The sequence below is a fragment of the Gopherus evgoodei genome, chromosome 4, assembly GCF_007399415.2.
Source record: "Gopherus evgoodei ecotype Sinaloan lineage chromosome 4, rGopEvg1_v1.p, whole genome shotgun sequence".
NCBI classification, from domain to species: Eukaryota; Metazoa; Chordata; order Testudines; family Testudinidae; genus Gopherus; species Gopherus evgoodei.
Genome location: NC_044325.1, coordinates 45337205 through 45351463, shown reverse-complemented (window position 1 = coordinate 45351463; position 14259 = coordinate 45337205). Strand labels below are relative to the sequence as shown.

Here is a 14259-nt window from a genome sequence, read left to right as displayed (position 1 = left end):
AGTGCTGCCCAAACTCCCATATGCCTTTCTGCACTACCGAGTGAGTGCGACTGTTCCTAGCTGGGGTTGCATAGCTCAATTAAAGCTAACAGGATGGTTTGATCTACACTTGCATCCACGTTTGTGTGTCTATGGGTTGTTCAATTGCCCTGCAGTACACTGGGACAGCATTCAGTTAAGTGCTATGACTTATGGGTATGCATCCCACAGTTCCCTGGGAAGGCAGCTTCTGCATGGCCTTATCTGCCAGGCTCCCCTTCCTCTGAGGCTGCAGGTCAGAAAGGCAGAGGTTGACCTTCCTTCAGGCTGGAACTGTCTGGAGATGGGTGCATTTGTAGCTTTTGGGGTGGCCATGCTGCATTTCTGGGCTGTACTATCTGGGGGCCATCAGCTCTGCTGAGGTTTCTTACTGAACAGAGTAACAAGGGGTCTCAGGTTAACCCAAATGGAGCCCTCCAGGCCCTTAAAGGAGCTTCTAGCAACTCCAGGCCCAGCAGGTGGAAAAGGAAAGGCTGGGAACTTGGCAGGAGCACTGGCAGGACATGCTGTAGAGAACAAGGGAGAGGCACAGGCTGTGAGGAAGCTCCAGTCCCAGAAGCACATGGAGAATGGTGCTTCTCAGAGGGCAGCAGATAAGAACAGGTGTTGGGGACATGAGACAAATTCATTCTCGTAGCTGGCTTCTGGATTTCTCTAGGGTAAGGTTTTATTCAGAAAGACTTGGCTTGAAAATTGCTGCGCTGCAGCCAGGAGAGCGGCCCCAGGAACCATGCTACAGCCCAGGTGCTGGGGTGTCATGATTCCCTCTGTGATACAGTTGACCTGGGATTCTCTATCCCATCCCATCCCACCCAGGGAACTCCAAAGCAGATAGGTCCCAGGCCAGCCCCCATCCCTGCTCACTGCAGCTTCTCCACATCTTTCCTGTGCAGGGAGCTGGACAGACACCACACTGGACTCCCCACCAGGGACAAGTTTCCTTCCTTCATGACTGTGTGGTCCCTTCCACCAGCTGGCAGCTCAGGGGAGGGTTGCTCTGCAAAGGTGAAGGTGGCAACACAAGACTCCTGTAGGTGACAACAACAGGGAATGTTCCCAGTGCAGCAGTCTCTGGGCTGGCACCTGCCTGAGGTTCTGTGCTGTCCTGCTGCACCCTCAGCACTTTGGAATACTCCTTCAGCTGCAGGGGCCACAAAACATTCCCACGTTTGGCCAGGCTTGTTCCCCGCTGGCCTCTGGCTGAGTGTTGAATGCAAAGCTGTGGACCTGTTGAGCCTCATTATGAGGATTTTCAGCCTTGAATCTGGTCCCTGGGTTCTTTAACCACTAATGTGAACTGTGCAGAGATTCCTGGGAAGGCTCTTAAGGTGGGGCAGATCAGTCTAAGGGGTGACTGCCTCTCTTGCATCTGAGTTTCCCTGGTCCTGGAGCTGTATTCCTGCAGGTGGCCAAGCAAGAGTCCAGGTCATCCTCTCCGGCAAAAGGGCCCATGCTCCCATCTTGTCGTTCACCTCACCACTTCTTGTCTGCTTGGAGGGTCACAGTTCATAGGTGCAAATAGCCACAAGTCCCACAGGGTTCAGTCAAGAATGCAATTGGCACATACATACAGGTGGTTAGAGGACTTGGTAATAAGTATGGGCACTGTGGTGCTGCCCTCTCCTGCTGAGATGACTACCTGCGTGGAATGGCACATCTGCAAAGAGAGCATAACACAGAGACAGGATGAGGGGTTAGAAGAGGGGGACTGGGAGCTAACAGCTCGGGGTTTTATTCCCAGCTCTACTCCTGATTCTCTGGGTGATCTTGGGCAAGTCCATGCTTCTCTGTGCCTCAGTTTTCCCACCTGTGAAGTGGCGTTAATGACACTGTCCCCTCCCAGTGGGGCAGTGCGAGAGTCAGGGATCAGGAGGGTTTAATGAACGTTTGAAAAGTACTTTGAGATCCACAGAAAAGGTGGCAGAGACAGGCCCCGGTCTGTATCAGCCCGTGTGTTGGGATGCAGCAGTTTCACTCCGGGTGCTGGTGCGTTGTCCCTAAAACCCACTTTTGCAGCAAGCTGCAGCCAAAGAGCTGGAGGAACCTCTGAAAAGAGACACTGCCCTGACCCCTCCTCCTGGATTAACGCACACTCACAGATCACAGCCTTTAGGTCGCTGCTTCTCTCGTTTCCTCTTGCCTCGGCCCTTGGGTCTCCTCCTTCAAAAGGAAAGGGGAAAAAGAAGTGTCTGAATGGATGGGAGATGATCCAGGGCTGAGAGTCCCAAACTCCAGAATCCCTGCTTCTAGCACTTACCTTCCTGACTTCAGTGTATCCCGTCGAGGCCTGGAGAAGAAAAAGGAGTGAGTAAAATGATCACACTGCACATGTGGCATCTGCAGAGCCCCTAGGTACTGGGGGAGGATGGGATGCTAGGGAAATAGCATTGATTTCACAGGGTTGGAACTACATCCTAATTGACAGATTGCCTGCCAGAACTCCCACGCTTGGGCTCCTCCCCCTTGCAATGATAAAACATCCTTTTGCCAATGACATAAATGACTTGTGACAAATGCACACCCGGAAAATATTTAATGCAGTGTAGCTTCTCTCAGTCAAAGTAGCACCTGGAGATAAGGGGAGACGCCAGGACACAGCACAGATGAGGAACTAGAGTGAGGGTCAGACACGGCCAAAAGAGTGGCCACTAGTTTTGGGAATCCAAACTGACATCCCTTGTGCTTGATTTGCCGAGGTGCTAAGCACCCGCAACTTCAGTGGTGGCAACAGGAGCTGTAGTTGCCCCACACCTCTCAAAATCAGGCCTCTTGTCTCTCAGTTTGAACCCCTAACATTGAGGCATCCAAAACCAGAGGCCACTTTTGAAAATCTGGGCCTGACTCATTCTTCAGCAATCAGAGCTTCTGAGCAAGCTGGGAAACAATATGGTTCTGGAACAGCCTCTATATGTCCGTGAGAGGCCACTAGATGGTGCTGGAGAGCCACTTAGCAAGGGGTCCATGGTGGCCTGCCAACCCCTGGGTTGTGGAAGGGTTTGAGGCCTTCACTGTAAGAGGTGACACACCCTAGGGTCTCTCCTGCTCTTGGCGACTCCCTGCATGGTGGAGAAGAATGAGCCGGGATGGTCCATACCTGCACGTGCACTGCCTGTGCTCTGTAAAGGACAGTTCCACATAGGGCATCTGCCCCACTGGCTTCATCTTCAGGAGCTAAAAAGGAACAAAAGTAATTCCCTACACCTCCATGGCAAAGCTGATTCATCATTCCCCTCCCCTCTGCTCCTTGCCAGGGCTGCGTGCTGATCTCAGGCGCCTTAGGTGGTGCTGGGGGAGGGCTGTGAAGTAAGAGTGCAGCCTCCTGAGGCTGTTGGAAAGGAGAGAAGCGTCATGCTCCATCCATGCACCCCGAGATTTCCCACCCAAAGAATGTGTAGTCCCCACAGCCTGGGTCCAGCAGATCCTGAAAACATTGTTTTGCTTCTCCTGTTCTCCTGCCAGCCTGCCTCAGCACCGCCCTCATCCTCTCCATCCCCACAGGCTTCTGATGTCCCAGAGGAACAGGGCTCTCAGGATGCCAATGCAGTTACTAGCTATAAATGGTGATGGGTAGGTGGCCCAGGAACCCCAAAAAGACACCTCTGGTTATGATGAGAGGGGCAGAGAAAAAAACAGAACCAGAGACCCAGGGATTCATTTTGCTGCAACTTCAGGGCAGTGTCCACCTCACACCACCACACCAGGGGGCACCACACATCACAGGGACAACAAACCGCTCTCATCTCACACATCCACATGGATACACGCAGTGTCGGGCTCCCTGTGTTTGTAACTGTAAGGTCCAAGATGAGACCTTTCAGCAACAAAGACGACATAAAAGGGAGAACAGCAAAGAGCCAGCGAGGGGGGCATTGTCCCAGCCCACACACCTCCAAGGGCGAAGCATGGATGTGGGGAAAGAGCCTGCCTTGGGGTTCGGTGGAATGTCAGGAATGACTGCTGACTTCTGCTGCTGGCTCTGATACTGATTCACTCACTGTGCCCTGGGGAAGTCAGCTAACCTCTCCATGCCTTAATTTCCCATGTTTGTGTTATGCCCTGACATTGTTATCTTAGCTGCCAGGAGAGGAACCTGAGTCCCTGCGCTGTGAGCTGAGCCCACCTGGCTCTTACCTGCATGGTGACATTGGCCGTCTCCACAGGGACACACTGCAGTGTCTCGTCTCCGCAGCAGCCAGTGCAGCGTTGCAGGGAGATGCAGGAAGGGCTGAACATGTGCTCCACCTCACTGGGGTACTCGGACACAATATCCACCAGCATCTCCAAGGGCCGACAGAAGCTGCGGCCCCAAACCTCCTGGAAGGGCAGGACTGGAAGAGACCCAGAGGTGGAGGGGAGGCCCTATAAGTTCATGCCCAGAAGATACCTGCTGGCCTGCTCCCTCAAGCTCTCACTAAACAGTGGAGTTACTGCCTGAGTGAGGGCAGAGTCTGGGAGGTGTGCCATGTACCTGGCACAAGCATCAGAGCAAGCCCTGCTGTGCGCCCCAAAAGCTGCAGGCAGCTCCCAGCGTTATGACTCTCCCTCCAGGCTAACAGATTAGTTTTCTCCTCTTTGAGCTGTCCCATCTGCTGCTCTTTTCCTGTCCCATCTGTCATGCGCTGCACTGGAGTCAGGCTATTTTTCATCTTCAGACACTGATAAAAATCTCCATTAGATCTGGAGAAATGTGGCACCACTCCATAGTTAAGACAACAGGCCAGTTTCTTCTAGAAGCCCAATGCTGGCCCCCATCTAAAAATCACCAAGCAACTCTGATCAGCCTTAAAACTAGGGAGTGAGGCCTGTGGTGGTGGTTGAATTTTTCTGGAAAATGTTATGTCATTTGGACAAGGCAGGGGGATGGTATCCTGATTTGAGACATGCCAAAAAATAATGTTCATCATAGGAGCTGTCCTACCGGATCAGCCAGCAATCCAGCGAGATCACTACCCTGTCTCCACACTGACCAGTGCCAGATAGATCAAAGGAAGAAAGTCTGTTGGTAGCAGTTATGGGATAGCTGGCCTCAGGGGAAGTTTCCTTCTAACCCCAAATAGTTACATGTTGGCTCGTGTCCTGAAGCATGAGGGTTTATAGCACCCAAAACCTTGTCGGAGGAGAAGCTGCCTCAGAGCTCAACTTGGAATTTATCAGGCAGCCGCAGTTCCAAAAAAGTAAAAACAACCCAACCCACCCCCACCCCGGGATTGAACAGATCAGTGCGGTTGAGGTTTTTTGCCTTTTAATTTTTTTTTTAATTAAACGGACGTCAAAGTCTAACCGAAAAGTCAAAATGTTTTGCCTGAAAATGTCCTAACAAAACTTGTTGGCTTTTTTTTAATCTGAACTAATTCAGCAAATTTCAATACCAATTGACAAAACATTTTGGTCAAACTGGAGTTGAGGTTTTCTTTAAAAAAAAATATTCACCTGAAGAATTCTGCCCAGCTCTGATCCCGGGGGCCTGCCCTGTTGGAGCTCAGTGGCTCTGAAGGAGGGCTGGATAAGCACCTTCTGGAGGGTGCATTAATGTGGGAGTCTTGGGGGATCTAACTTCCAGGGGAGGCAGGGGCTGATGATAGTCCCAGTCTGACTCCCCATAGGCTATATCCCATCACCTCCCTCTGGAGCCTCCAGTCCCCTCCCCCGCAGCTGTCTCCTCCTCGGGGGTTGGAGGACAGAGGGGATCCCCAAGCTCCTGGGCAGGGAGGAGGGGAGAGAGAATTCCGGAGCCCACAGGGAATCTAATATTCTCACACACAGCCAGGAGAAGCAGCTGCAAACTCACCTTGCCCTTCTGAGGTGCTGTTTCTGCTGAACCTGTCCCACTGCTAGGGAGAGAAATAGAGAGGTGAGGCCCTGGCCCTTTAGGAAGAGGCAGCAGGGAGTGAGCACAATGCAGCAAACTCTTGGGGTGTAACCCCCCCATTCTCACCCATCTGCCTGCATCACCCACCCACCCACAGGGCACTCAGCCCTTCCAGCTCAGGTCTGTTGTGGAGCATTTGGGGCACTTGCTGGTATACGTGGAGAAGCAGAAAGGCAACTGAGCTAGTAAATAACAATGATAATAAATAGCATAGGATCACAGGCCTAGAGGGGAACCTCGAGAGGTCTCCTAGTCCAATCCCCTGCACTCATGGCAGGACTAAGTATTATCTAGCATGTTTATAGCTGTCATAATGCTAGCCTGCACAGCCAGTCCCCTGCACCATCCGGCCTTTCCGTTTTACATTCTGAAGAGTCCCAAAGTACTTTAGATCCACAAGGGATCATTTCACTCACCACTTAATGCAGCCACCTCTGGGGTGTAATGTGCTAGCTGTGTAACAGCGTCCAGCAATGAAGTTAAACAAGTTTACAACTACTGTAGACTAGTGCAACACAACAGGGACCAACCCTGCCCTGAGTGCCAGGAGAGGGGCTAGGTGGGACATCATTCACTAAACAACAGCTGAGGAGGTTGTGTGAAGGTGAAGACTTTGTGTAACTTCAAACTGCAGGAGGTAGAAGACACCCAGGCTGACAGCCCAGCTCTTATCCAACATGCCAGGGGATCTAATGACCGCACATGGTCAGCACTTCAGTTTACATCTCATCCACACAACACCTATCTCCTCGGCCCCTATCCTGCCACACTCGGGCCTGGGGTCACTACTGACCCAGAATGGAGCACAACACCCCAAAGGAGAGCTCCCCAGCACCCCTCCTCCTTTCCCTAGCCATCATGATGCTGTCAGAGCCCCATCTGATTCCCTCCCACCGGCTCACAGCATGTTGTCATCTGCCCCTATTAGACACATGCAGAGGCCATGTGTACTTAGCTGTGAAGTGCCATGTGCACCTGGGGTGCTATATAAATCCTAATTCCTCCATTGCATGCCCTGGGTTTCCCTTGGTGGGGCTCTGCCATCTAAATGCTGGCCAAGGCTGCCCCCACTGTGATGGGATCACAGCACAAAGTGGGCTGGCTGCAGCCCGCAGGAGAGTAGCCCCGTTCAGCTGACAGACACTCAGCAGAAGCAAAACACAGGGGTGTCAGCAGGGCTGGACTTTTCTTCAATGGAAAATGTTTATAACCCAAAATCAAAGCAAATTAATATAAGCTTAAAAATGGAAAAAAAAATCTCCCCACCGTCTCTTGGGCAGATGGTGTCCCTGCGTCATGTCACACCCCTGTTTCAGTGCAGTAATACTCTGTTGCCATGCTGGTCACAGCGCATGCCCTGGGACACAGCGCACATGGCAGGTACGGCCCTTGTAGGGGCTCTGGGAAGGTGATTCTCCCACTTGACTTTCAGTAGACGGGAAACTCTCTGCTTTTTCTCCCAAGAGCCGGGGGCTCTTCCATGGGGTTTGCCAAGTATAGGAGGGTTCCTGGGGATCAGAGTTCATAAAGCTGGCCTGTTCTGCACCTGCTGGGCTGCTCTCCTGGGGCCTGGGCCTGGAGGCAGGTAATGAATCCTCTCTAGGTACTTTCAGCTAAATGAGCACTTGTTGGACTGTCTGGAAGCTGCAGCCCCACTGCAGCTTCCCTACAATAAAGGCACTTCCTCTCTTCTCACAAGATGTTTCCTGGGAGTTTATTTTTCCTGGAAAGTAGCTGGAGCCAGCCTTATCCTCAGAGAGCACCAGAGATACTGATCTTCTGCCCTCCCCATCATCCCTTCCATCGCCAGCCAGCCTAGCAGTATCCCAGTCAGCCCCGTTTCTCTGCTAAGGGAGGGACCGAGGAACAAAGGGTCACTCGGAGCTCAGACACCAGGGATGGGTAGTGGTGGGGAAACCCAAGAACAGCTTCAGACTGATCCCCCCACTGTACCTGACCTGCAAAATACACGACAGGAGTGATTCCTTAGCAATGCTCTAGCCCCACAGTGATGCAAGGGGGCTAATGGGGCTTGGGACCATTGCAGTAGGATCCCTAAGGACTCTTTCACTGCCAGTGCCCCTCTCTGCTCCCGCAGATCCATTATGTGGAGGATACATTGGGGAGGGGTACTAGAAGCTGGGGGGTCCCTCACCTGAGTGTGTGATGCCTGCAGCACAAGAGCCACAAGAAGCTTCAGGAAACTGCTGAGAAGCTGCATCGCTGGTTTTGCCTCCTCAGTTTTGCCCCAGTGAAGAGTCCTGTGTCCCAGCTGAAACAAACATACTGGCCCCCTGTAAGAGATTCCAGAGCTGGGGAAATGCAGAGATCCCCTGGCTGGGGCACTCCTGGGAGCCCTGACGCTGGCCACAGTCCAGGACCTGAGCGTCCCAAACACAGCACCCGTGGATCCAGTCACAGCAGCTTAGCCCTGGGAGAGGCTGTGGTGGTCAGTGGTCAGGAGACAGGAGGCCAGTGTTACAGAGCCCTCGAGGTGGCCTGGGAAGAGGGGTACTCAAAGACAAGGGACGTCGATAGCTGAGATGCAAGTCCAAGCTCTCTTAGTCCTGGGACACTGACACCACCTCTGCCTTGTTCAATCCCTAGCACACTGGTTCCTTGCCTGCTCCTGCATTGGTTGCTGTGGGGCCCCTCTACACCTCCTGCTCCTGGGGGCTGCTCTCCAGCCATGTGAATGCTGCCCTGCCTGCTTTGCAGCTCTGTTTCATGAGCCGAGGGCTCCTCCCAAGTCCCTCCCCAACTCACACCCTCCCTCCCACTTTCCCTTCCTCTGAGACTGCACGGAGCTGTGCTGCATCCTCTGGGCTTTGGAGCCCCATAGCCTCCAGATGACTGTTCGTTTCCTTTCGTCGTGCATCAGTGCCACATGTCCATGCGTGTGGCTATGTGTGCGTGTGACTGTGCAGGTGCTGCTGTGACTGTGTGTGCAGTCATCATGTGCAGATGTGGCTGGGAGGGGTGTCATGAGAGCGGGCACATGTACAGGTGTGTCTGTGGGAGGGAGTCTGTTCTCTTCCAGCCCTCCAGCCTCCCCCATCACTATGGTCTGCACATGCAACCCGTTGGCCTATATTGGCTTTAAGTCATACAAACCACATCACTAGACTAGACCTTTGCAAATAGATTGTAGAAAATTATCTGCCCTGGCTCTCGAATGAGGGAATAGATGGGACCCAATAGGCAGGGGCAGCTCCAGGCACCAGCACTCCAAGAGTGTGCCTGGGGCGGCAAGCCGTGGGAGGCCTCTGCCGGTCACCGCAAGGGCAGCAGGCAGGCTGCCTTCAGCGGCATGCCTGCGGAGTGTCCACTGGTCCCGCGGCTTCGGCGGACCTCCCGCAGGCATGCCACCAAATCTGTGGGACCAGGGACCTCCTGCAGGCAAGCTGCCTGCCTGCCATGCTTGGGGCAGCAAAATACCTAGAGCAGCCCTTGCCAATAGAGCACTTTAATCTCTATGCCTCTCTCTGATTCATCCTCTAGTTAATGTGTGTCTGGCTCTCTCTTTCTCTCCCACGCTCTCCGTCCCTCCTGCTCTTTAATACAATATTAAAGTTGAAAGATCAAGCTCTTGAAAATCTGGCAGCACCTTAAAGCTGCTTCCTGGGGTTTATGCCTTTAAATAGGATTTGTCTTTAAGTAGCTCTCATTCATAACTATTTGTCATGTGGCGGCACCTGGAGCCTTCCATCAGGGCTACATAGTGCAGGGTGCTGTACACACAGATGTAGACATGTTCTCTGCCTTGAAACATTCACACTATAAAGAGTCGCTGTATATCAATCTGTGTGTAATACGCTCTGGACTGGAATGTCACAGACCTGGAGCTGTGGTACTGGACTCCCATGATTTTCATGTTTTTTAAAATTGGAGACGTTTGACACGTGGGCGGGTGGCTTTAATGGTAACAATTGACCCTTCTGGACAGCTGCCAAGTTAAACCTGTTGTGTATGGGGAGCTCAGAGAAAGCTGAGGGAAGACTCCTGGCCTTGGGCTGCTGGGAAGTTGCAGGGGCCAGAGGCACAGATTCCTAATTGCTCTGATTTTTGAGATACAGTTGGAATTGATGAAGCTCATTTAAGAGGCGTCTGTGCAGACCTGCTGCCTTTATGCCCTGCATGCACCAGCCCACGTAGCCATAACATACAGAGGCTGTGTCTATGCTGAGGAGCTGACTAGTTTGCTTCAACTAGAAGAAAAATAAGAGCATTCAAATTTCCCAGAGGTGCCTGGATGTCTGTGTTAGTCAAAAGGGCATTGTCTGCTGAGACATGTAGAGATGATGTCTTATGGCCGAAACCTCCTCCATGCCCCAAAACAGTATTCACCCTCCCTTCTTTCAGCTCCCTCCTGCAGACCTCCTTCCTCTGCATGGCCCAGGAAAGTCATGTCAGTACAAGCTGCTACCATAGTATTTAAAAAAGCTCCAGGCTGGCACCATCCACTGGGTCTCCCAGAGCATCTGGTTCTGGCTATTTATTTTTGTAAATCCCATGGGGCAGGGCTTATGGCTTTTACAGAGTCCTGCACACAGTCAGCACTTAATAAATAATGAGAATCTTGCTCTTCAAGCTAGCTGGAAAAGCCAGCTGTCCCCTTCCCCAAGAGCCTCCTCTCTCCACACACACTGTCTTTACATAACACAAGTGTATAAAATGGGACAGTGATGCTGACTGCAAAATATGAGAAGCAGAACCATCATGTCTATAGCGCAGAGTTGGGGGCCGTATGTCATATGATTTGAAAATAGTATTTTATTGTAAGAACTCCAACATTTACACTTCTCTTGGGCAGCTCTAGTTTTTCCTTTGGGCTTCTCAGCCTGCTTGCCAAGAGCTTTCAACTGTATCAAAACCAGGTGCCAGACTGGGGTGGGAGGCAAGGGGAGAAGGGGATTAGCAGTATTCTACCATGTTCTGCTCACAACTCCACCTGCCCCATCAGAGCTATTGAGCCATATATTCTGCAACTCAGGCAGATAATACTGCACTGCTGTGCGCAGAGTTCACATTTTCAAGGACTTTGTGGCAGACATAACAGCTTCCAAGTGACTTTTGCTTTTTACTCTTTCTTTTTCTTGAGAAACAGAAGAACAAGAAAGCAGCTTGGAAGAGGTGTGTCAATACGCTGTACCGCTGCATACCAGCCCAATCCCAGTCCAGGGCTGAAACCTGAGACTCACGGATTCTCATTGCTTTTCATATAATCCCATGTATGCTGGCACTTGCAAGGGGGTTTTCAGTGTCATTTTTAATCTAAGTTATCTATCTATGTTACATGACTGTCCAAGCGCTTGTTTACACACAAACTTGTACTGAAACAACAAAGGTGTGAATTAAATCCAGCTGAGTTATTTGGATGCAAACTTGCAAAGAGACTGGCCCTAGGGCTCCTCTCACCCTGGCATCATACTGCCAATCCACTCTGAAGCTGTGCTCACTTGCCAGCTCAGCTGCCTTGTGAAGACAAAAGCCCTAGAGAGTTTCAAACTCTAGTCACTGCCAATGTATTGCGAATGTCTTGTTTTGCTTCTGAACACACTGGAGGGTGAAATCTCATGAGTGAGGATGTGGTGGCTGTTGGGCTGAGTCAGAGCTTCAGTTATAAAAGTGTAGGAAATTAACTCTCTGGTCACCAGAAATAACAATCCCTGACAACATGAGGAGCCAAACTCCACTCTCAGTGTGCTGGTGTAAAGGAACAACCAGGACATTTATGTTCTCTCTGTACTCCAGGGTGTCTTGGCAAAGCTGCAGTTATGGTGGGTAGGGCAGATTTGGGCACCTGAAGGCAGCAGGATCCACAATGGGGCATTAGGATCAGCCCCACACAATGGATTCCACACCCTGGGGCATTAATGCCAGGGTTCAGATATCTCTTGTCCTCCTTGGAAATAGACTTGGCCCTCTACTGTGGCAACAATAGTGCAGATGAAATCCTTATCCTCCTGAGTTTTTGCACGAGGGAGCAAACATGATTCACTTGTGCTCTGAGCAGAGCAAGAGGCCCCTGTGATGAGCTGGAATTCCTCAGCACTGAGCTGCATCTGGCTCTTTTGTGGGCTCATGTTCCCAGGGTGTGTGCAACAGGCACTGGAATGTGGCTCCAGCAGATGCGCATTCTTGTCAATAACAGACCGGGGCAGAGTCTGCTTCTCTGGTCTGTTCCATCTCAGCCCTTCTTGAGTTTAAGGGACAAGACTCGAAAAGCACTTCCTAGCCCAAGCCTCCACCTTCACAAGGACACGCAGGAGGTAGTGGTGGGGAATCATTTATCAGCAGGGCTTACATGTCATCTGAACCCATCCGACATATTGCAGTTAAGCTCATGAACATGACAAACCTTCCCTTTCTGGCCTGGCAAATTGGCAGAGGATGAGTGTCACAGCCCTAGTCAAGCTCCCCCTTCTGGACACTCACCAGGCTGCTGCATTTGGGTCCCAATACACTGGGCCCATGTGCTTAAAGTGTCCCTTGATCTGGGTAGGCTCCAGAACTGGCTCCTTCTTTGGCCTCTCTGGAACTATTCCTGGGCACAGCCTGTTACCGCTTCATGGAAATGGCACTTTGCTGTACAGCTGCCCTAGGCCACAGGACCAGTGCTAACCACCTCCAAGACACCCCAGTAGCATAAGAACACCCTTGCCCAGGGCGTTCTGGGTTACAGTTCACCCCTGCAGGAATATGTGATAGCTGAGGCCCACAACACACAGGATTTGTAAAGGTTTCTAACACAAACTCATTAGTCAGCTCAAGCGAGATACAGACTGAGGTTAAAAACAACAACACACCTACATGCTGTTCCCTGCCTTAGCTTCCTCACCACTTTGGAGTGTTCTTTGGGCTTTGGGTCAGAGTCCTCTAAGGAGTCCAGGATCCCCCTCCTGCACATGGCTTCTCTTGCAAATCATGGATGTCTCTCTCCTGCAACTAGCTGCCTTCTTCATCAGCTGACTCCAGAGTCTAAAAGGACCTGTCTGCTATCAAAGCATGCAAGCCCCTTCATTCTCTTCCCTGCCTCAAACTCCCTTGTCTTTATAAACCCCTGCTCTGTCCACTCTGCTCTCCTGTTTGTGGATTTGCAACTCAGCACTCCCTGTGATAAACTTGAATGAACTGGTTTTCCACTCAGGGACCCTCCTTAGCATACCTATTATTTGATGAGTGCACTGTCATTAAGGTTAATGACTTCTTTTGTTTGGGCTATAGCTTCTCCCAGACAGGGTGAGGGAAAGAGTCAGGGATCTCAACAACCTATGGCTGACTCACCAAGGAATTCAATGCAGCAATTTCATAGAATGAACCAGAATTCATAAGCTGGACAGAGACAGATTCCCCAAACCATCTCAATGGGAAAATAAGAAAAAATATTCAAAAGCCAACACAGCCTGGATGGGCAAGTGCCCTTGGGCTTTGTTACAATGCAGAACATCATGGTACTCCACACTAGCAGAGCTCAGTGCCCATGACTGCATACACTCCCTAGTGCCTCACAGGCTGGCACAAAGCATTGGTGATGGGAAACTGAGCCATCCACCTCCAGGGCAAGAGATGAATAAGACTCAGAAGAAAGACTGGGGCATAAAAGAAAAAGGAAACTTTCCCCAGGTGCAGGTACAGAACAAAATATGCCCAATGTCCAAAGAATGCTATGCTACCACAGTGCCTGGGGATGTGTGCAGCTTGAGAAGGATACAGTCTCCCATCCCACCCCCTTTGTTTGATATTGCTCCAGTTTGCCCTAGTGAAATCAAGCTGCATAGTCCACAAGGACAATACCCATTTCACTGGCATTCTCCAGGGTTGGGGACACATCCTGCAGAGAGGCTCTAAGTACATCAGAATGTTTGCCAAAGGAAGAGAGTCTAAAGAAAACAGCCCATTGCAGGTGTCCCTTCGTGTCACCTGTTTATTATCGTTATATTGGCAGGTATTAATGGCAGCCATCAAGCAGGTCTTTGATTGCTAGACAATCGCAGACCAAAGCTTCATTTAGGCTAAATGGAAGGAGTGATTAAATGCTCCTTTACATACTGATAGCTGAAACAATAAAAGTCACCACCCAAATCTCTTAGCCCCATGGCAAGGCTTCAGCAAGAATGAGCCTCTGGAAAATAAGAAGGGTTTTCCTGGGGCTGATTGCAAATACAAGGGTTAGGGGATTGATTGGCTATAGCTGTGTGTGAGAGAGGGAGAAAGCAGCAGAAAAGCTGTGAGCTTGGTTGGTCCTGGGAGGAAGCAGAGAGACAGTGCTTCTTTAGAGCACAGAACTCATTGGAAAGGCAGACACGGATTTCTGAGCAAGGAAACTACCTGCTGTTGATTGTTTCCAC

At 51.1% G+C, this 14259-nt stretch overlaps 1 protein-coding gene across 1 annotated transcript; it reads right to left on the bottom strand.

Moving 5' to 3' along the window:
- Positions 1-698: 698 nt before the first annotated feature.
- PGF (placental growth factor) lies at positions 699-8589 on the bottom strand. The gene is made up of 7 exons (XM_030562290.1): positions 8064-8589; positions 5828-5870; positions 4171-4367; positions 3134-3210; positions 2297-2326; positions 2137-2199; positions 699-1696 (listed from the first exon to the last, which is right to left on the bottom strand). The coding sequence occupies exons 1-7, from the start codon at positions 8127-8129 to the stop codon at positions 1675-1677; spliced, it is 498 nt and encodes a 165-aa protein (XP_030418150.1). The 5' UTR covers positions 8130-8589; the 3' UTR covers positions 699-1674.
- Positions 8590-14259: the final 5670 nt, after the last annotated feature.